The following is a 17,586-nucleotide window of genomic DNA, read 5'->3' as shown; positions in this document are numbered from 1 at the left end:
TTATGGTAGCAGAGTACCAGTTTGACAACATACATAAGTCCCACTGTTTGCCTACATTGCCTTCTTCTGGATTTTCCTGCAAGGAGAACACAGTTTAGTTCACCGAGCTAAGCATAGCCATGCAGAGTCGTTCTCATTATTTTTTCCACTTATTTCATTTTGTTATCGCTCATGTGTAAAATAGATATTGATTTTAATGTGTATAGGAGTCCTGAATTAAGAGATTAGAAAATCAATGTAGGTAAACATTTTTTTTAGCAACGGGGGCAATTCAGTTCACTTTGTTTTGCTATATAAAATATATGTAACATTATAAAATTTTGCCGTTATTACTAAATATCATGGGGGTGTGTAAAAGTTGCAGGTAAGCCCTGGCACACTTGAATGTTAGGCCAGATTGTCCTTCTGGTCCCCTGTTTAGGACTCTTTAGGAACTCTGTGAGCTTGCTATTTTTTTGAAGAAAAAAAATCATGACATTGTACACCCAATTTTCTCTAGTGCAAAAATGTCCACTTTATTTTATTTTATTTTATTACTGGTTTTCAATGCTCAGATCATGGGCCTAAATATCAGTGGTGTAGCTGCATCAGGGCCCCAAAAGATTAGGGGGCCCACTGTAAGATTAGGGCAACGTTGCCATGGGTGCCACTGGCTGTGCTGGCAGATCACCAGTATTTCATACAACATTGCTGCAAAGAATAGGAAAACACACAAAAAAGATTCAGTGTGTGCTGTACTGCAGGCTGAGCTGTGTTCTCCCTGGTGTAAGTCACAATTAGGGGGAATAGGACACAGGAGGGTGAGCAACATTGGACATGAAGAGATATTGTGGCCTAACCTATCAATCTCTCTTTTTGTCCAGTTTGTGCAGGCAAGACAGTCCGCAGGACCGGACTAAGGGAGGAAAGAGACGCCAGAGTACATACGAGGACCAGGTGAAAATGAGAGATTGTGGGCTGTAGGGAACTGGCTGGCTTGCTGTCATCACTGGTGAGTGGTGACTCAACAGCTCAGCCAAAGCCTGCTCAGAAACCACTAAGGAGTCCAGCCAACACCAAGACAGTTATTATTACTACTAGTAGTCTAGTAATTATTCTGCACTGAATATAGTACACTAGTCTCTAGACTTGTTTGCAGTGTGGGGAGGGGATTGGGTCCACAGGCTGTGAGAGATTTAGCTTGTTAGACTGTGCCAGACATACAGATGCCTTTCTCATCCATGGTTATTCATGCTAGAATCAGGGATGAGGCAGGGACCCTGCCTGATGTCACCTGGAGCTCTAGGATAGTTCATGAATTGACAATCTATATCTATAGGTGTTAACTTCACTTCAACAAGCTGAATACGTGACATGTGACAATGTATCAAATATTAAAATGTGCTAGATGTAGATACTTGCCCATTGTGTGTTGTGTCTCAGTAATGGAGGTCTCCACTCTCTTAGTAACACCCCAGTTCCATAAGCTGATAGCACATTTATCAACCTAAACAAAGAAAAATGGGGATGGAAATACAAGGCATTAATCACAGAAAAAGTTAAAGGGTTACTTCAAGCACCATAACCACTACAGCCCGTTTAGCAACGGTTTGCCCTCTTAACTGGGCTTCACAAGGTGCCTAGTCTGCACTAACGCAGGTTTAACAACACCAGGCTTCAGCAAAGATGCAGATATCGGATGCTGATTCAGGCAGTCATTCATTGGTTGTGAGCCTCAGCTGATTGTTCTCCGTCAATAAATACACTCTGTGCATAGAAATATGTAGGAATCAACAAATATAATTTTTCCAGAGCCGACACAGATCATCCATCGCCTTTTGGTCCGAGTGCCTATAAACTGTGCCGATATTCTGTTCATGTATAGTTTTGAAAAAGATACATAATTAAGTGTTCTTGCATAGCAAGACCACTTAATGTTATCTCACATATATATTATTATTATTATTATTATTATAGCCAAATTTGCCACCCTAACTCCTCCCACAGTTTTTACACTACATAGACAAAAATCTACCAAAAGGTGCAGATTCTTCCCGATCGGGTTGCTATTACTTTGTGGAACGTTTCGCCGAATGGTTCACGGAATATCGTCGTTCTTGTGGCGAAATTTGTCCCATAGGAATGAATGACAAAGCTAGAGTGGGAGCTGGCAAAAGTTGAAAAATCAGGACATGATTTCTAAACTGCCACCACTCCCTCATTTTCAGGCCCACCTACACAAATCTTATATCAAAACGTTCAGCTATCCCTGCTGCCACTAAAAATGTCCACAGCTAAGCCATAGTCCAAATAGTTTTCACAATATGACCATTTGTTTGCAACTCACGCTGTCCATTGACATTCATTGAAACTCCACTCTGCAAAGCTCACATTTGAAGGGCAATTTCTAAACTGCGACTGTGCCTTCATTTTGAATACTTCAGAGATATACTATACATCACAATGTAGATCTGGGTCTTGTGATTCTCACAATATAAAGCTCTTCGATGTAGGATGTATAGTTTTTAAAATACGACCGTTTGAAGATGGCAACAACCAAAATACTCTGACCTGTGCCAGGCTGCAGCAGCAAGTGATGTCATAGACAGGGCCTTTTGTACACCTGCTAATGTTTTTATAACTGTATGTTTTAATGTAACTGTGAAGCACTTTGGGCAACAACGTTGCAATTAAATGTGCTATATAAATAAATAATAACATTTACTCCGCCCACTCCAGTTGTAGACTACTGGTGGAGGCAAGAACACCACACAATTTCCCCAGAAATTGTAGCTTTTCTAGTTATTAAGTGTTCTTGCATAGCAAGACCACTTACTGTTATCTCATATATATATTATTATTAAGTGTTCTTGCATAGCAAGACCACTTAATGTTATCTCACATATATATTATTATAGCCAAATTTGCCACCCTAACTCCTCCCACCTAACTCCTCCCACAGTTTTTACACTACATAGACAAAAATCTACCAAAATGTGCAGATTGTTCCCGATCGGGTTGCTATTACTTTGTGGAACGTTTCGCCGAATGGTTCACGGAATATCGTCGTTCTTGTGGCGAAATTTGTCCCATAGGAATGAATGGCAAAGCTAGAGTGGGAGCTGGCAAAAGCTGAAAAATCAGGACATGATTTCTAAACTGCCACCACTCCCTCATTTTCAAGCCCACCTACACAAATCTTATATCAAAACGTTCAGCTATCCCTGGTGTCACTAAAAATGTCCACGGCTAAGCCATAGTCCAAATGGTTTTCACAATATGACCATTTGTTTGCAACTCACGCTGTCCATTGACATTCATTGAAACTCCACTCTGCAAAGCTCACATTTGAAGGGCAATTTCTAAACTGCGACTGTGCCTTAATTTTGAATACTTCAGAGACATACTATACATCACAATGTAGATCTGGGTCTTGTGATTCTCACAATATAAAGCTCTTCGATGTAGGATGTATAGTTTTTAAAATACGACCGTTTGAAGATGGCAACAACCAAAATACTCTGACCTGTGCCAGGCTGCAGCAGCAAGTGATGTCATAGACAGGGCCTTTTGTACACATGCTAATGTTTTTATAACTGTATGTTTTAATGTAACTGAAGCACTTTGGGCAACAACGTTGCAATTAAATATGCTATATAAATAAATAATAACATTTACTCCGCCCACTCCAGTTGTAGACTACTGGTGGAGGCAAGAACACTTCACACAATTTCCCCAGAAATTGTAGCTTTTCTAGTTATTAAGTGTTCTTGCATAGCAAGACCACTTACTGTTATCTCACATATATATTATTATTAAGTGTTCTTGCATAGCAAGACCACTTAATGTTATCTCACATATATATTATTATTATTATTAAGTGCTCTTGCATAGCAAGACCACTTAATGTTATCTCACATATATATTATTATTAAGTGTTCTTGCATAGCAAGACCACTTAATGTTATCTCACATATATATTATTAAGTGTTCTTGCATAGCAAGACCACTTAATGTTATCTCACATATATATTATTATTATTATTCTTATTATAGCCAAATTTGCCACCCTAACTCCTCCCACAGTTTTTACACTACATAGACAAAAATTTACCAAAACGTGCAGATTGTTCCCGATCGGATTGCTATTACTTTGTGGAACATTTCGCCGAATGGTTCACGGAATATCGTCGTTCTTGTGGCAAAATTTGTCCCATAGGAATGAATGGCAAAGCTAGAGTGGGAGCTGGCAAAAGCTGAAAAATCAGGACATGATTTCTAAACTGCCACCACTCCCTCATTTTCAGGCCCACCTACACAAATCTTATATCAAAACGTTCAGCTATCCCTGCTGCCACTAAAAATATCCACAGCTAAGTCGTATTCCTTATAGTTTTCACAATATGACCATTTGTTTGCAACTCACGCAGTCCATTGACATTCATTGAAACTCCACTCTGCAAAGCTCACATTTGAAGGGCAATTTCTAAACTGCGACTGTGCCTTCATTGTTAATATCTCAGAGACATACTATACATCAACATGTAGGTCTGGGTCTTGTGATTCTCACAATATAAAGCTCTTCACTGTAGGAATTATAGTTTTTAAAATACGACCGTTTGAAGATGGCAACCGCCAAAATACTCTGACCTGTGCAAGGCTGCAGCAGCAAGTGATGTCATAGACAAAGCCTTTTACACCTGCTAATTTTTTATAACTGTATGTTTTAATGTAACTGTGAAGCACTTTGGGCAACAACATTGCAATTAAATGTGCTATATAAATAAATACTAACAGTTACTCCGCCCACTCTAGTTGTAGACTACTGATGGAGGCAAGAACACTTCACACAATTTCCCCAGAAATTGTAGCTTTTCTAGTTATTATTATTATTCTTATTATTCTTATTATAGCCAAATTTGCCACCCTAACTCCTCCCACAGTTTTTACACTACATAGACAAAAATATACCAAAACGTGCAGATTGTTCCCGGTCGGATTGCTATTACTTTGTGGAACGTTTCGCCGAATGGTTCACGGAATATCGTCGTTCTTGTGGCGAAATTTGTCCCATAGGAATGAATGGCAAAGCTAGAGTGGGAACTGGCAAAAGCTGAAAAATCAGGACATGATTTCTAAACTGCCACCACTCCCTCATTTTCAGGCCCACCTACACAAATCTTATATCAAAACGTTCAGCTATCCCTGCTGCCACTAGAAATGTCCACGGCTAAGCCATAGTCCTTATAGTTTTCACAATATGACCATTTGTTTGCAACTCACGCCTTCCATTGACATTCATTGAAACTCCACTCTGCAAAGCTCACATTTGAAGGGCAATTTCGAAACTGCGACTGTGCCTTCATTGTTAATATCTCAGAGACATACTATACATCAAAATGTAGGTCTGGGTCTTGTGATTCTCACAATATAAAGCTCTTCACTGTAGGATTTTTAGTTTTTAAAATACGACCGTTTGAAGATGGCAACCGCCAAAATACTCTGACCTGTGCAAGGCTGCAGCAGCAAGTGATGTCATAGACAAAGCCTTTTAAACCTGCTAATTTTTTATAACTGTATGTTTTAATGTAACTGTGAAGCACTTTGGGCAACAACATTGCAATTAAATGTGCTATATCAATAAATACTAACAGTTACTCCGCCCACTCTAGTTGTAGACTACTGATGGAGGCAAGAACACTTCACACAATTTCCCCAGAAATTGTAGCTTTTCTAGTTATTAAGTGTTCTTGCATAGCAAGACCACTTAATGTTATCTCACATATATATTATTATTATTATTCTTATTATTCTTATTATAGCCAAATTTGCCACCCTAACTCCTCCCACAGTTTTTACACTACATAGACAAAAATATACCAAAACGTGCAGATTGTTCCCGATCGGATTGCTATTACTTTGTGGAACGTTTCGCCGAATGGTTCACGGAATATCGTCGTTCTTGTGGCGAAATTTGTCCCATAGGAATGAATGGCAAAGCTAGAGTGGGAGCTGGCAAAAGCTGAAAAATCAGGACATGATTTCTAAACTGCCACCACTCCCTCATTTTCAGGCCCACCTACACAAATCTTATATCAAAACGTTCAGCTATCCCTGCTGCCACTAGAAATGTCCACGGCTAAGCCATAGTCCTTATAGTTTTCACAATATGACCATTTGTTTGCAACTCACGCCTTCCATTGACATTCATTGAAACTCCACTCTGCAAAGCTCACATTTGAAGGGCAATTTCTAAACTGCGACTGTGCCTTCATTGTTAATATCTCAGAGACATACTATACATCAAAATGTAGGTCTGGGTCTTGTGATTCTCACAATATAAAGCTCTTCACTGTAGGAATTATAGTTTTTAAAATACGACCGTTTGAAGATGGCAACCGCCAAAATACTCTGACCTGTGCAAGGCTGCAGCAGCAAGTGATGTCATAGACAAAGCCTTTTACACCTGCTATTTTTTTATAACTGTATGTTTTAATGTAACTGTGAAGCACTTTGGGCAACAACATTGCAATTAAATGTGCTATATAAATAAATACTAACAGTTACTCCGCCCACTCTAGTTGTAGACTACTGATGGAGGCAAGAACACTTCACACAATTTCCCCAGAAATTGTAGCTTTTCTAGTTATTATTATTCTTATTATAGCCAAATTTGCCACCCTAACTCCTCCCACAGTTTTTACACTACATAGACAAAAATTTACCAAAACGTGCAGATTGTTCCCGATCGCGTTGCTATTACTTTGTGGAACATTTCGCTGAATGGTTCTCGGAATATCGTCGTTCTTGTTGCGAAATTTGTCCCATAGGAATGAATGGCAAAGCTAGAGTGGGAGCTGGCAAAAGCTGAAAAATCAGGACATGATTTCTAAACTGCCACCACTCCCTCATTTTCAGGCCCACCTACACAAATCTTATATCAAAACGTTCAGCTATCCCTGCTGCCACTAGAAATGTCCACAGCTAAGCCATAGTCCAAATAGTTTTCACAATATGACCATTTGTTGCAACTCACGCAGTCCATTGACATTCATTGAAACTCCACTCTGCAAAGTTCACACTTGAAAGGCAATTTCTAAACTGCGACTGTGCCTTCATTGTTAATATTGCAGAGACATACTATGCATCAAAATGTAGGTCTGGGTCTTGTGATTCTCACAAAATAAAGCTCTTCACTGTAGGATTTATAGTTTTTAAAATACGACCATTTGAAGATGGCAACCGCAAAAATACTCTGACCTGTGCCTGGCTGCAGCAGCAAGTGATGTCATAGACAGGGCCTTTTACACCTGCTAATGTTTTTATAACTGTATGTTTTAATGTAACTGTGAAGCACTTTGGGCAACAACGTTGCAATTAAATGTGCTATATAAATAAATAATAACAGTTACTCTGCCCACTCCAGTTGTAGACTACTGGTGGAGGCAAGAACACTTCACACAATTTCCCCAGAAATTGTAGCTTTTCTAGTTTCTTTACAAATCTGGGATTAACTGAACACGCTGACAGCAACCACACACCTTTCTCTCTCAGGCAATCATGTACACTGCTGTTACTGATATGATTGCTGACAGCATTAACACTTATATTACTTTCACAAAGAGAGCCCAGTACATTACAGTAGGTTATTTACTGTCTCACCTCCCTGTCTTCAGCTGTGCTCTGCATGCGGGGACTCACAGAGAGGGTAAATATGAGGTTGTGACATGGCACCTTATTGGCTGGCAGCTGGAGTTTCCGGATGCGGAATACAACATGCGTGGCAATAGGAGAGGTTCATGGCCGGCGCTGGCCTGTTCAGGGCACCCACTGGGATGTTTCTTGGTGGGCTGCCCTATCTTTGGCCAGGTTGGTGGACAATCTGCTCTTGAGCCGCCCCCGCCAGCGCCGGGTTGATCTTTAAGGCGGCTGAAGGTGGGGACGCCGAGAGGAGCTTTGTCACAGCGGGGCCAGGAGGGGGCCATCTGAATACTATTTAAATCTGTAAGAATAGGAGTAACACTCACAAGTGGAGAGCCTTTATCATATGGTTAGTGTGGATGGACACTTTATAGGATGTCCAACTCCTTTTTCCTCCAATCCACTATTTGCAACCTAGGCAGCTTTAACACACAGTATACCACAGGAAACAAGAGGTCACACAGGATGCCACAGTTTCGTTTTTTAAACGTATCAAATGCCCCTTTAACTGTCATGCTTATTTTTTATTAAACATCACAGTATGTAATAGCATTTTTTTTTCTCTAAAAGCACATACCAAACGACTTTCTCTGCAAGTATTGTTCTTGTAGGGGTTTTTTTTTTCCTTAAAGGATGGTCATGAGAGTAATTTCATAAGAAGAATATATTGAAATGTCTCCCTGAAGTGTGTCCTGGACATTCCTAAGCAAACCGGGTCTATAGGTCACATTTACAAACACCTGACAAATTAAAAAAAAATAATAATCAGATGCTCAACAGGCTTTATAACTCAATATGAATCTATAGCATTTGGTGGATTGTTTCCCCCCAAACCTCAATCTAATTCCATAATTTTAACAGAGGTCAACAATCTATTGTTTGGAGATTATTCTTAACTAAAACAAAGGTTGAGCCCTTCAAGGATCAATTAAGCTATTTTTTTTTACTTTGGTTAGTGAAGCAAATTAAGACTTTCATTACCTATTAGATTTAATTAACTCACATATAAAAACTGCCATTCCCCCCACCCCCCACATGGTGTTGATCTTACTGGTTTCGTTTGTGAACCTGGTAAAAAAGCGCTCAGTGTGTAACAGCACACATAAGTAAATACATACCCACAAACTGTAGGCAAGCATGAACACACTCAAACTCCACTTTCTACAATGGCTGAGCTTAGTTCTGAATCCAACCTAGGGCATGAATGCCTGCAAGACAGATTTTGAGTGTCTCTTCACTGGAAACATGGAACCAGGGATTATATGCCAATTATTTTAGTCATCAGTATATTATTGTTACTAAAATAATAAACAGGAATCAAAACCACATAAAAATTACTATTACTATGAACTATTATATAGCAAAAGATTTTACTTGGAAAGGTTTAATGAATGTAATTGCATTTCGGAACAACCTAGGGTTTAGGAATTACATCATGTAAAAGTCATTGTAATTTATTGTAATATGCCAGATGCATGTTTTTGAATGAACAAATAAAAGCAAAATAAAAATAAAAAATAACTTCAAACTTGCTGCAAACAAGGTAAACTCATAAGGGCTTACTATTTACATCTATTTTTTAAACAATCATATAATGATTTGTTTTTGTAATGGGTTTTTGAAAAAAAAAAAAATTAAGGGCAGTATATCCACAGTTTCATTCTTCAAATTGGCAATTAGCAAAGGTTGGTCTACAATCAAGATTTGCATGGCTGTAGAGTTTAGAAACTTACCTGATCATCAGGATAAGTTCGGTTTGCATCTTCCTCCAGACATTTTATCTCCCTAAACATCTGTTCAATAAGATCAGCAGCAGCTGTTGGCAACTGTGTTTGCAACAGGTCATTAATAAGGCCTAGAAAAGAGATGAGTGGATAATTACCAGATTTTACTAATTTTATTACTTAAAGTCATGATTTTATTAAGGACACGAAGGCGAGTATTATGCTTTATCTCTTTCTTTATTCCTCAGCAGCAAAGAAAGGATACTGTAATATTCTTAGAAAAAAATCACACCCCTCAAGGGTTAACAGCATAACATTATATGGCATCCAATAAGAATGCTCCTTGCACTGTAAGTCCCCCGTAAGTCCCATGTGACCAGTGGCGTCGCTAGGGGGGCCAGAGGGGGCCATGCCCCCCCCTACATCATGCTGTGCCCCCCCTTGGGCCCCCCCAAATGCCAGCAACTTGCTGGCCATGTGTCTAAATTCTATTCCCTCGGACTGTAACAGTGTGTGACAGCCCGTGGGAATGCAGGAGAGAGCAGCTGGAACTGTGCTGGGTGTTTTCAGCACCCAGCAGCTTCCCGGGCACAGGCCCCGCCCCCAAACGAAGCCCCGCCTCCCGCACATAAGCCACGCCCCCGCCGTTAAGCAGCAGCCAATGCTGCTGCTGGAAAGAATGAAAGATGGCTGTCTGACCCCCAGCAACAGGCTCCAGTGACAGGTAGGCTAAATGTGCTTGTGTGTGTGTGTGTGTGTGTGTGTGTCTGTGTCTGTCTGCCTGCCTGCTAGTGAGGAAGCTTGTGTGTGTGTGTGTGTGTATAGATTCAGCAGTCTGTATGTGTGTGTATGGACTCAGCAGTGTGTGTGTATGGATTCAGGAGTCTGTATGTGTGTATGGATTCAGCAGTCTGTATATGTGTAAGAGAAAAAACAGGTCGCAAGAGTATTCTGAGAACGGACAGCAGCTGAAATAGCCTGCCCTTCGGTGGGTCCCCGCTCAGAACTCAAGCTGGTTTTAGATCATCTTGTGCCATTACAGAGAGAACATATCTGAAGCATATCAGACTGGTCCCACCCATACGGGCAGTCCAGATCCGAAATGCCAGCAAGTTCTCTCTGCATGAGAGATACAGCAACCCCAGACGATCGTTTCAGCCTTGTTAGGCATCATCAGTGAGGCATAGCTGATATCTCTCTAGGCACCGTGAGCAAGGGGTCCACGTCTGGATTACCCTTTAAACTTATGGAGAGAAAAAAACAGGTCGCAAGAGTATTCTGAGAACAGACAGCAGCTGAAATAGCCTGCCCTTCGGTGGGTCCCCGCTCAGAACTCAAGCTGGTTTTAGCTCATCTTGTGCCATTACAGAGAGAACATATCTGAAGCATATCAGACTGGTCCCACCCATACGGGCAGTCCAGATCCGAAATGCCAGCAAGTTCTCTCTGCACGAGAGATACAGCAACCCCAGACGATCGTTTCAGCCTTGTTAGGCATCATCAGTGAGGCATAGCTGATATCTCTCTAGGCACCGTGAGCAAGGGGTCCACGTCTGGATTACCCTTTAAACTTATGGAGAGAAAAAACTGGTCGCAAGAGTATTCTGAGAACGGACAGCAGCTGAAATAGCCTGCCCTTCGGTGGGTCCCCACTCAGAACTCAAGCTGGTTTTAGCTCATCTTGTGCCATTACAGAGAGAACATATCTGAAGCATATCAGACTGGTCCCACCCATACGGGCAGTCCAGATCCGAAATGCTAGCAAGTTCTCTCTGCACGAGAGATACAGCAACCCCAGACAATCGTTTCAGCCTTGTTAGGCATCATCAGTGAGGCATAGCTGATATCTCTCTAGGCACCGTGAGCAAGGGGTCCACGTCTGGATTACCCTTTAAACTTATGGAGAGAAAAAACAGGTCGCAAGAGTATTCTGAGAACGGACAGCAGCTGAAATAGCCTGCCCTTCGGTGGGTCCCCGCTCAGAACTCAAGCTGGTTTTAGCTCATCTTGTGCCATTACAGAGAGAACATATCTGAAGCATATCAGACTGGTCCCACCCATACGGGCAGTCCAGATCCGAAATGCCAGCAAGTTCTCTCTCCACAAGTTTAAGGGATAATCCAGACGTGGACCCCTTGCTCACGGTGCCTAGGGAGATATCAGCTATGCCTCACTGATGATGCCTTACAAGGCTGAAACGATCGTCTGGGGTTGCTGTGTCTCTCGTGCAGAGGGAACTTGCTGGCATTTCGGATCTGGACTGCCCGTATGGGTGGGACCAGTCTGATATGTTTCAGAGAAGTTCTCTCTGTAATGGCACAAGATGAGCAAAAAACAGCTTGAGAACTGAACGGTGACCGACCGAAGGGCAGGCTATTTCAGTTGCTGCCCGTTCTCAGTATTCTCTTGCGACCCATTTTTTACTCTCCACAAGTTTAAGGGATAATCCAGACGTGGACCCCTTGCTCACGGTGCCTAGGGAGATATCAGCTATGCCTCACTGATGATGCCTTACAAGGCTGAAACGATCGTCTGGGGTTGCTGTGTCTCTTGTGCAGAGGGAACTTACTGGCATTTCGGATCTGGACTGCCCGTATGGGTGGGACCAGTCTGATATGTTTCAGAGAAGTTCTCTCTGTAATGGCACAAGATGAGCAAAAAACAGCTTGAGAACTGAGCGGTGACCGACCGAAGGGCAGGCTATTTCAGTTGCTGCCCGTTCTCAGTATTCTCTTGCGACCCATTTTTTACTCTCCACAAGTTTAAGGGATAATCCAGACGTGGACCCCTTGCTCACGGTGCCTAGGGAGATATCAGCTATGCCTCACTGATGATGCCTTACAAGGCTGAAACGATCGTCTGGGGTTGCTGTGTCTCTCGTGCAGAGGGAACTTGCTGGCATTTCGGATCTGGACTGCCCGTATGGGTGGGACCAGTCTGATATGTTTCAGAGAAGTTCTCTCTGTAATGGCACAAGATGAGCAAAAAACAGCTTGAGAACTGAGCGGTGACCGACCGAAGGGCAGGCTATTTCAGTTGCTGCCCGTTCTCAGTATTCTCTTGCGACCCATTTTTTACTCTCCACAAGTTTAAGGGATAATCCAGACGTGGACCCCTTGCTCACGGTGCCTAGGGAGATATCAGCTATGTCTCACTGATGATGCCTTACAAGGCTGAAACGATCGTCTGGGGTTGCTGTGTCTCTCGTGCAGAGGGAACTTGCTGGCATTTCGGATCTGGACTGCCCGTATGGGTGGGACCAGTCTGATATGTTTCAGAGAAGTTCTCTCTGTAATGGCACAAGATGAGCAAAAAACAGCTTGAGAACTGAGCGGTGACCGACCGAAGGGCAGGCTATTTCAGTTGCTGCCCGTTCTCAGTATTCTCTTTCGACCCATTTTTTACTCTCCACAAGTTTAAGGGATAATCCAGACGTGGACCCCTTGCTCACGGTGCCTAGGGAGATATCAGCTATGCCTCACTGATGATGCCTTACAAAGCTGAAACGATCGTCTGGGGTTGCTGTGTCTCTCGTGCAGAGGGAACTTGCTGGCATTTCGGATCTGGACTGACCGTATGGGTGGGACCAGTCTGATATGTTTCAGAGAAGTTCTCTCTGTAATGGCACAAGATGAGCAAAAAACAGCTTGAGAACTGAGCGGTGACCGACCGAAGGGCAGGCTATTTCAGTTGCTGCCCGTTCTCAGTATTCTCTTGCGACCCATTTTTTACTCTCCACAAGTTTAAGGGATAATCCAGACGTGGACCCCTTGCTCACGGTGCCTAGGGAGATATCAGCTATGCCTCACTGATGATGCCTTACAAGGCTGAAACGATCGTCTGGGGTTGCTGTGTCTCTCGTGCAGAGGGAACTTGCTGGCATTTCGGATCTGGACTGCCCGTATGGGTGGGACCAGTCTGATATGTTTCAGAGAAGTTCTCTCTGTAATGGCACAAGATGAGCAAAAAACAGCTTGAGAACTGAGCGGTGACCGACCGAAGGGCAGGCTATTTCAGTTGCTGCCCGTTCTCAGTATTCTCTTTCGACCCATTTTTTACTCTCCACAAGTTTAAGGGATAATCCAGACGTGGACCCCTTGCTCACGGTGCCTAGAGAGATATCAGCTATGCCTCACTGATGATGCCTTACAAGGCTGAAACGATCGTCTGGGGTTGCTGTGTCTCTCGTGCAGAGGGAACTTGCTGGCATTTCGGATCTGGACTGCCGTATGGGTGGGACCAGTCTGATATGTTTCAGAGAAGTTCTCTCTGTAATGGCACAAGATGAGCATAAAACAGCTTGAGAACTGAGCGGTGACCGACCGAAGGGCAGGCTATTTCAGTTGCTGCCCGTTCTCAGTATTCTCTTGCGACCCATTTTTTACTCTGTATGTGTGTAAGGACTCAGCAGTCTGTATGTGCGTATGGACTCAGCAGTCTGTATGTGCGTATGGACACAGAGGCTCATATTATCAAAACAGCATCACCAGCTTTGCCGTGAGTTGTTTGGCCAAGGGATTAAGACCTTTCACTCAGTTTTTGAAGAGTCGGAGGACAAGGTCCACATCCCATAACGAGGAGTATTTAGGTTGAGGTGGGCATGCAAATCTGATGCCGCGAAGAAGATGGCACACCAAGAGATGTTTTCCTGCCGGGTAGCCGTCCAAGCCATGGTGGCCCGCAGAAATAGCCGATCTGTATAAATCTATCATACAATAAGCTAGGCCATGGTCAAACAGTGAAGTGAGGAACCTCAACACATGACTCACAGGTGCCGATATGGGATCCACGTGTTGTTCCATGCACCAACTATTCCATGAATTCCAGGCATGGAGGTAGGACTCGCAGGGATCCATGGAGCCCAAGCTCCTGCCAGAGTTGACTGTGGAACATTTGGGATGAAGCAGAGTCACCGGAGAGAAGCCATGCCAGTAACCTGAGGTGCCCTTGTAATAGAAGGGAGTGTGAGATCCCGTTGGGGTCCAGCAAGAGGGCTAGTGAAGTAGGGAATAACCTTGGATAGTCTATGGACATTTCCATTAATGTAGGGAACCATGGTTGAGCTGGCCAGAAAGGAGATATGAGGATCAAGGAGGTCTGGCAACATCTGAGGTGTAGTAGCGACCGAGCTATCAGGGAGGATGGAGGAAAAGCGTAATGACGAGTGTTCAGCCACAGATAAATGAAAGCATCCAAAGCCAGGGTCTCTGGGTCTGATCTCCAACTGAAAAACTCCGGTAGTTGGGAGTTCAACCGTGATGCAAAAAGGTCGATATTTAGGGGGGCCCAGAGTGACTGCAGGTGGAGGAAAATGGCACGATTCAGCTGCCAATCGCTGGCATCCCGTAGCTATCTGGAGTTCCAATCTGCTACTATGTTGGACATTCCAGGACTGTATTCCGCTTGAACCAAGATGCTGCGATCCAAGCAGAATTGACAGAATTCCTTGGCCAGTTCTGCCAAAACCATGGACCTATTGCCTCCGAGTTTATGTAGCGAACTGCCGAAACATTGTCCACACGTAAAAGGATCTAGCAGTTGGTCGATATTCTTGATAGACTCCGAAGTCCATTCGTCTCCCCGTACCCCATTTAGAATGCTGGGTTAGAACGTTCACACCTTGCAACATAAGTGTGAAACCGCAAACCGCAAGGGAAACAATTGAGTGCTTCCCTGGGTGGCTGCCATTCGTACTGACGAACGCCAGCCAGGGGGAGCCTTTGTGGATTGTTTTCTGACTCATTCATCTCCCAAACGAAAACCTCCCCGGTGCCCCATTGGAACGTTTCCACCAATTAAACAGAATGTTCGCACTTGCAACATAAGGGTGCAACCTCAATGTTCACACTGCCAACATAGTGTGAAACCGCAAGGGAAGTAATTAATGATGGCTCCCCTGGATGGCAGCACTTTCAAATAGACAAACGCCAACCAGGGGGAGCATTCATACCCCAAAAGGAGACGCTTGTCTTGCAGTTTTCAGCACCAGAGCCTTGCGAACGGAGTGTGGTCAGGAAAGGTGCCCTGGCTACTTTGGTGGGCTTTTCTGTGCCTGGGAGACAAAGGAACAGTTTATTTTCCTGCGCCTTGGCTTCCAGACACAGAGGATCATGGGATGAAGACTCGTTGGGGTTGAGGTAAGAGACCCCTTGTATGTGTGGTGGGCTTTCTGTACCTGGGAGACAAAGGGACATTGACCCCCATTCCCACGCTTTGGCTCCTAGGTACAGAGGCTCCTGGTATATGGCCCCTATTGACTTGAGATGAAGACCCCTTGCATAGTGACATGCATAAAAGTTGTGTGTAGCCAATAAAATTGTGTTGTACCCCTGGAACTGTGTGTCATCCAGTCACTGGGGGGGAAAATGGGTCTCGTTATACTGCAAGTGGTTCCTGAACGGCTGAAGGAAGGGAATTAGTGGAGGTAACCAGTCGGGTTAACCTACGGAATCGATGGTGTTCCATGGACTGGGAGTGTTCGAGTACCGACTTGTCCCAGTTGATGAGGAAACCAAGATTGCATAGTAAAGTCAGCATCCAAGCCAGGTGTTCGCGGAGTATGTGAGAGTCATTCGCCATCACGAGTATTTCGCCCAAGTATATAATCAGACGAACAACTCTGCTTCGTAGGAGGGCAACCACTGGTTTCATTAGTTTTGTTAAGCACCAAGGGGCAGATGAGAGTCTGAAGGGCAGGCAATTAATTCCCACCGGAATTGCAGGAACTGTTGGCAGTCCTTGGCCATCAGAACCGTGAGGTATGCTTCTTGCAGGTCGAGCTTGACCATCCAATCCCCCAGCCCCAGTAGGTCTTGGAGGGAGTGAATACCTTCCATCTTGAAGTGATGATATGCGACAAATGCGTTTAGGGGAAGTAGACTGATGACCGGTTGGACGCCCCCAACCTTTCTTGGTTACGAAGAAGAGATTGCTTAGGAACCCACGATATGTGTGAGTGCATCTCTGAGATTGCGCCTTTTGTCGCGAGAGACTGTATTTCAAGTGCTTAGTTCCTTCACGAAATTGTCCCTAAAAAGGAGGCCTTTTGCCTGTGGCCCAGACTCAGATAGAGCCAAATTCACCAATTTTGGTTCGATCTTAATAAGATTGCCTTCCATCTCTCTGTGCCCAAGCTGTATTGGCATTGCCAATCAAACAGACGGTTGATGGATCCAACCCCTGATGGCCAGCAATTCCACAGGTGTACCACCTGCCAGGGCCATTTCGACAATGTTGAATATTTTAGCACTGGGTCCAAAGACATCCAGTATTTTGTCTTGGCAATTACGTAAAGAAAAATCTAGGCCTTTCTTGGCTTTCCATTCCATTTTGCCCAGAAATTGGGCGATTTGGGGGTCTACGTCTGGGGTGATGCATACCAAATCAGGAATCGTGGGACGCGGGCATTCAGCCTGAAGTTTATTTCTTGCCACTTTATCAAGCGGCTTCCTGATGCGTGCGGCGATATACTTCGCCACTTGATCCAAGGGGTACCACTCCAAAGATCTTAGATGCTGCAGTGCATCCGGATCAAAAAGTGGTTCACCCTGAGAGTAGAGGATGGTGGAATCATCCCCACCGACTTTAGGATCTGTCCCAGACACGGAAAAAGAACCATAGTCAGGAAAAAATTATCCTAAGTCGGAAGAGTTCTCGTCATCAGACCCACTCAGCGCCTCCTCTTGTTCCAATTCAGAATCGGATGATTTGATAATGGTTTTGCCCTTTTCCAGTTCCTCACCGATTTTACCCGGTGGGTGGCTCTTTGTTGTGGTGCAACAACATCATCTTTGACAGGAAATTCCCTGTCCGATTGTACAGTTTTTGAGGCATCCTCGTATAAGTGACAGGATTTTTTGCCCACTTTATGCCCACCGGTAGCCACCAGTTCATTCACCGGGGGGTTAGGAGAAATGTGGGTAGATGTCCGTTGGGTGGACATAAAGGCATTGGTAATAGAGTGGGACGTATCCGACATGGCCCCCCATAGCAGAGTAAACGGCATGAGTCACTGACTTAGTAATAGAAGCGTCCAGGAGGGAATGAAGCTCTTCTGAGTTAATGTGCTCCTGCGAGGCTTCGTCTATATTAGTCAGGCTAGGTGGTCTAGGTACCACCTGGGGTGTAAGGTGCCTAGTGGAACTAGAGGAAGAAACACTAGAGCCAGATTCCAACTCCTTCT

At 43.8% G+C, this 17,586-nt stretch overlaps 1 protein-coding gene across 1 annotated transcript in view; it reads right to left on the bottom strand.

The window, feature by feature from the left end:
- The window catches only part of TEX11 (testis expressed 11), a 270,524-nt gene extending 253,142 nt beyond the window's left edge, over positions 1-17,382 (bottom strand). The window contains exons 1-4 of the mRNA XM_063433451.1: positions 17,146-17,382; positions 16,582-16,951; positions 9,414-9,535; positions 1,402-1,486 (exon numbers count right to left, since the gene is read on the bottom strand). Of these exons, the coding sequence (XP_063289521.1) occupies positions 1,402-1,486; positions 9,414-9,535; positions 16,582-16,951; positions 17,146-17,382 (814 nt within the window). The remainder of the gene's footprint in view (positions 1-1,401; positions 1,487-9,413; positions 9,536-16,581; positions 16,952-17,145) is intronic.
- Positions 17,383-17,586: the final 204 nt, after the last annotated feature.

This window comes from Pelobates fuscus, chromosome 9, assembly GCF_036172605.1.
Source record: "Pelobates fuscus isolate aPelFus1 chromosome 9, aPelFus1.pri, whole genome shotgun sequence".
In the NCBI taxonomy this organism is placed as follows: domain Eukaryota; kingdom Metazoa; phylum Chordata; class Amphibia; order Anura; family Pelobatidae; genus Pelobates; species Pelobates fuscus.
This window is presented reverse-complemented; position numbering and strand designations above follow the sequence as displayed.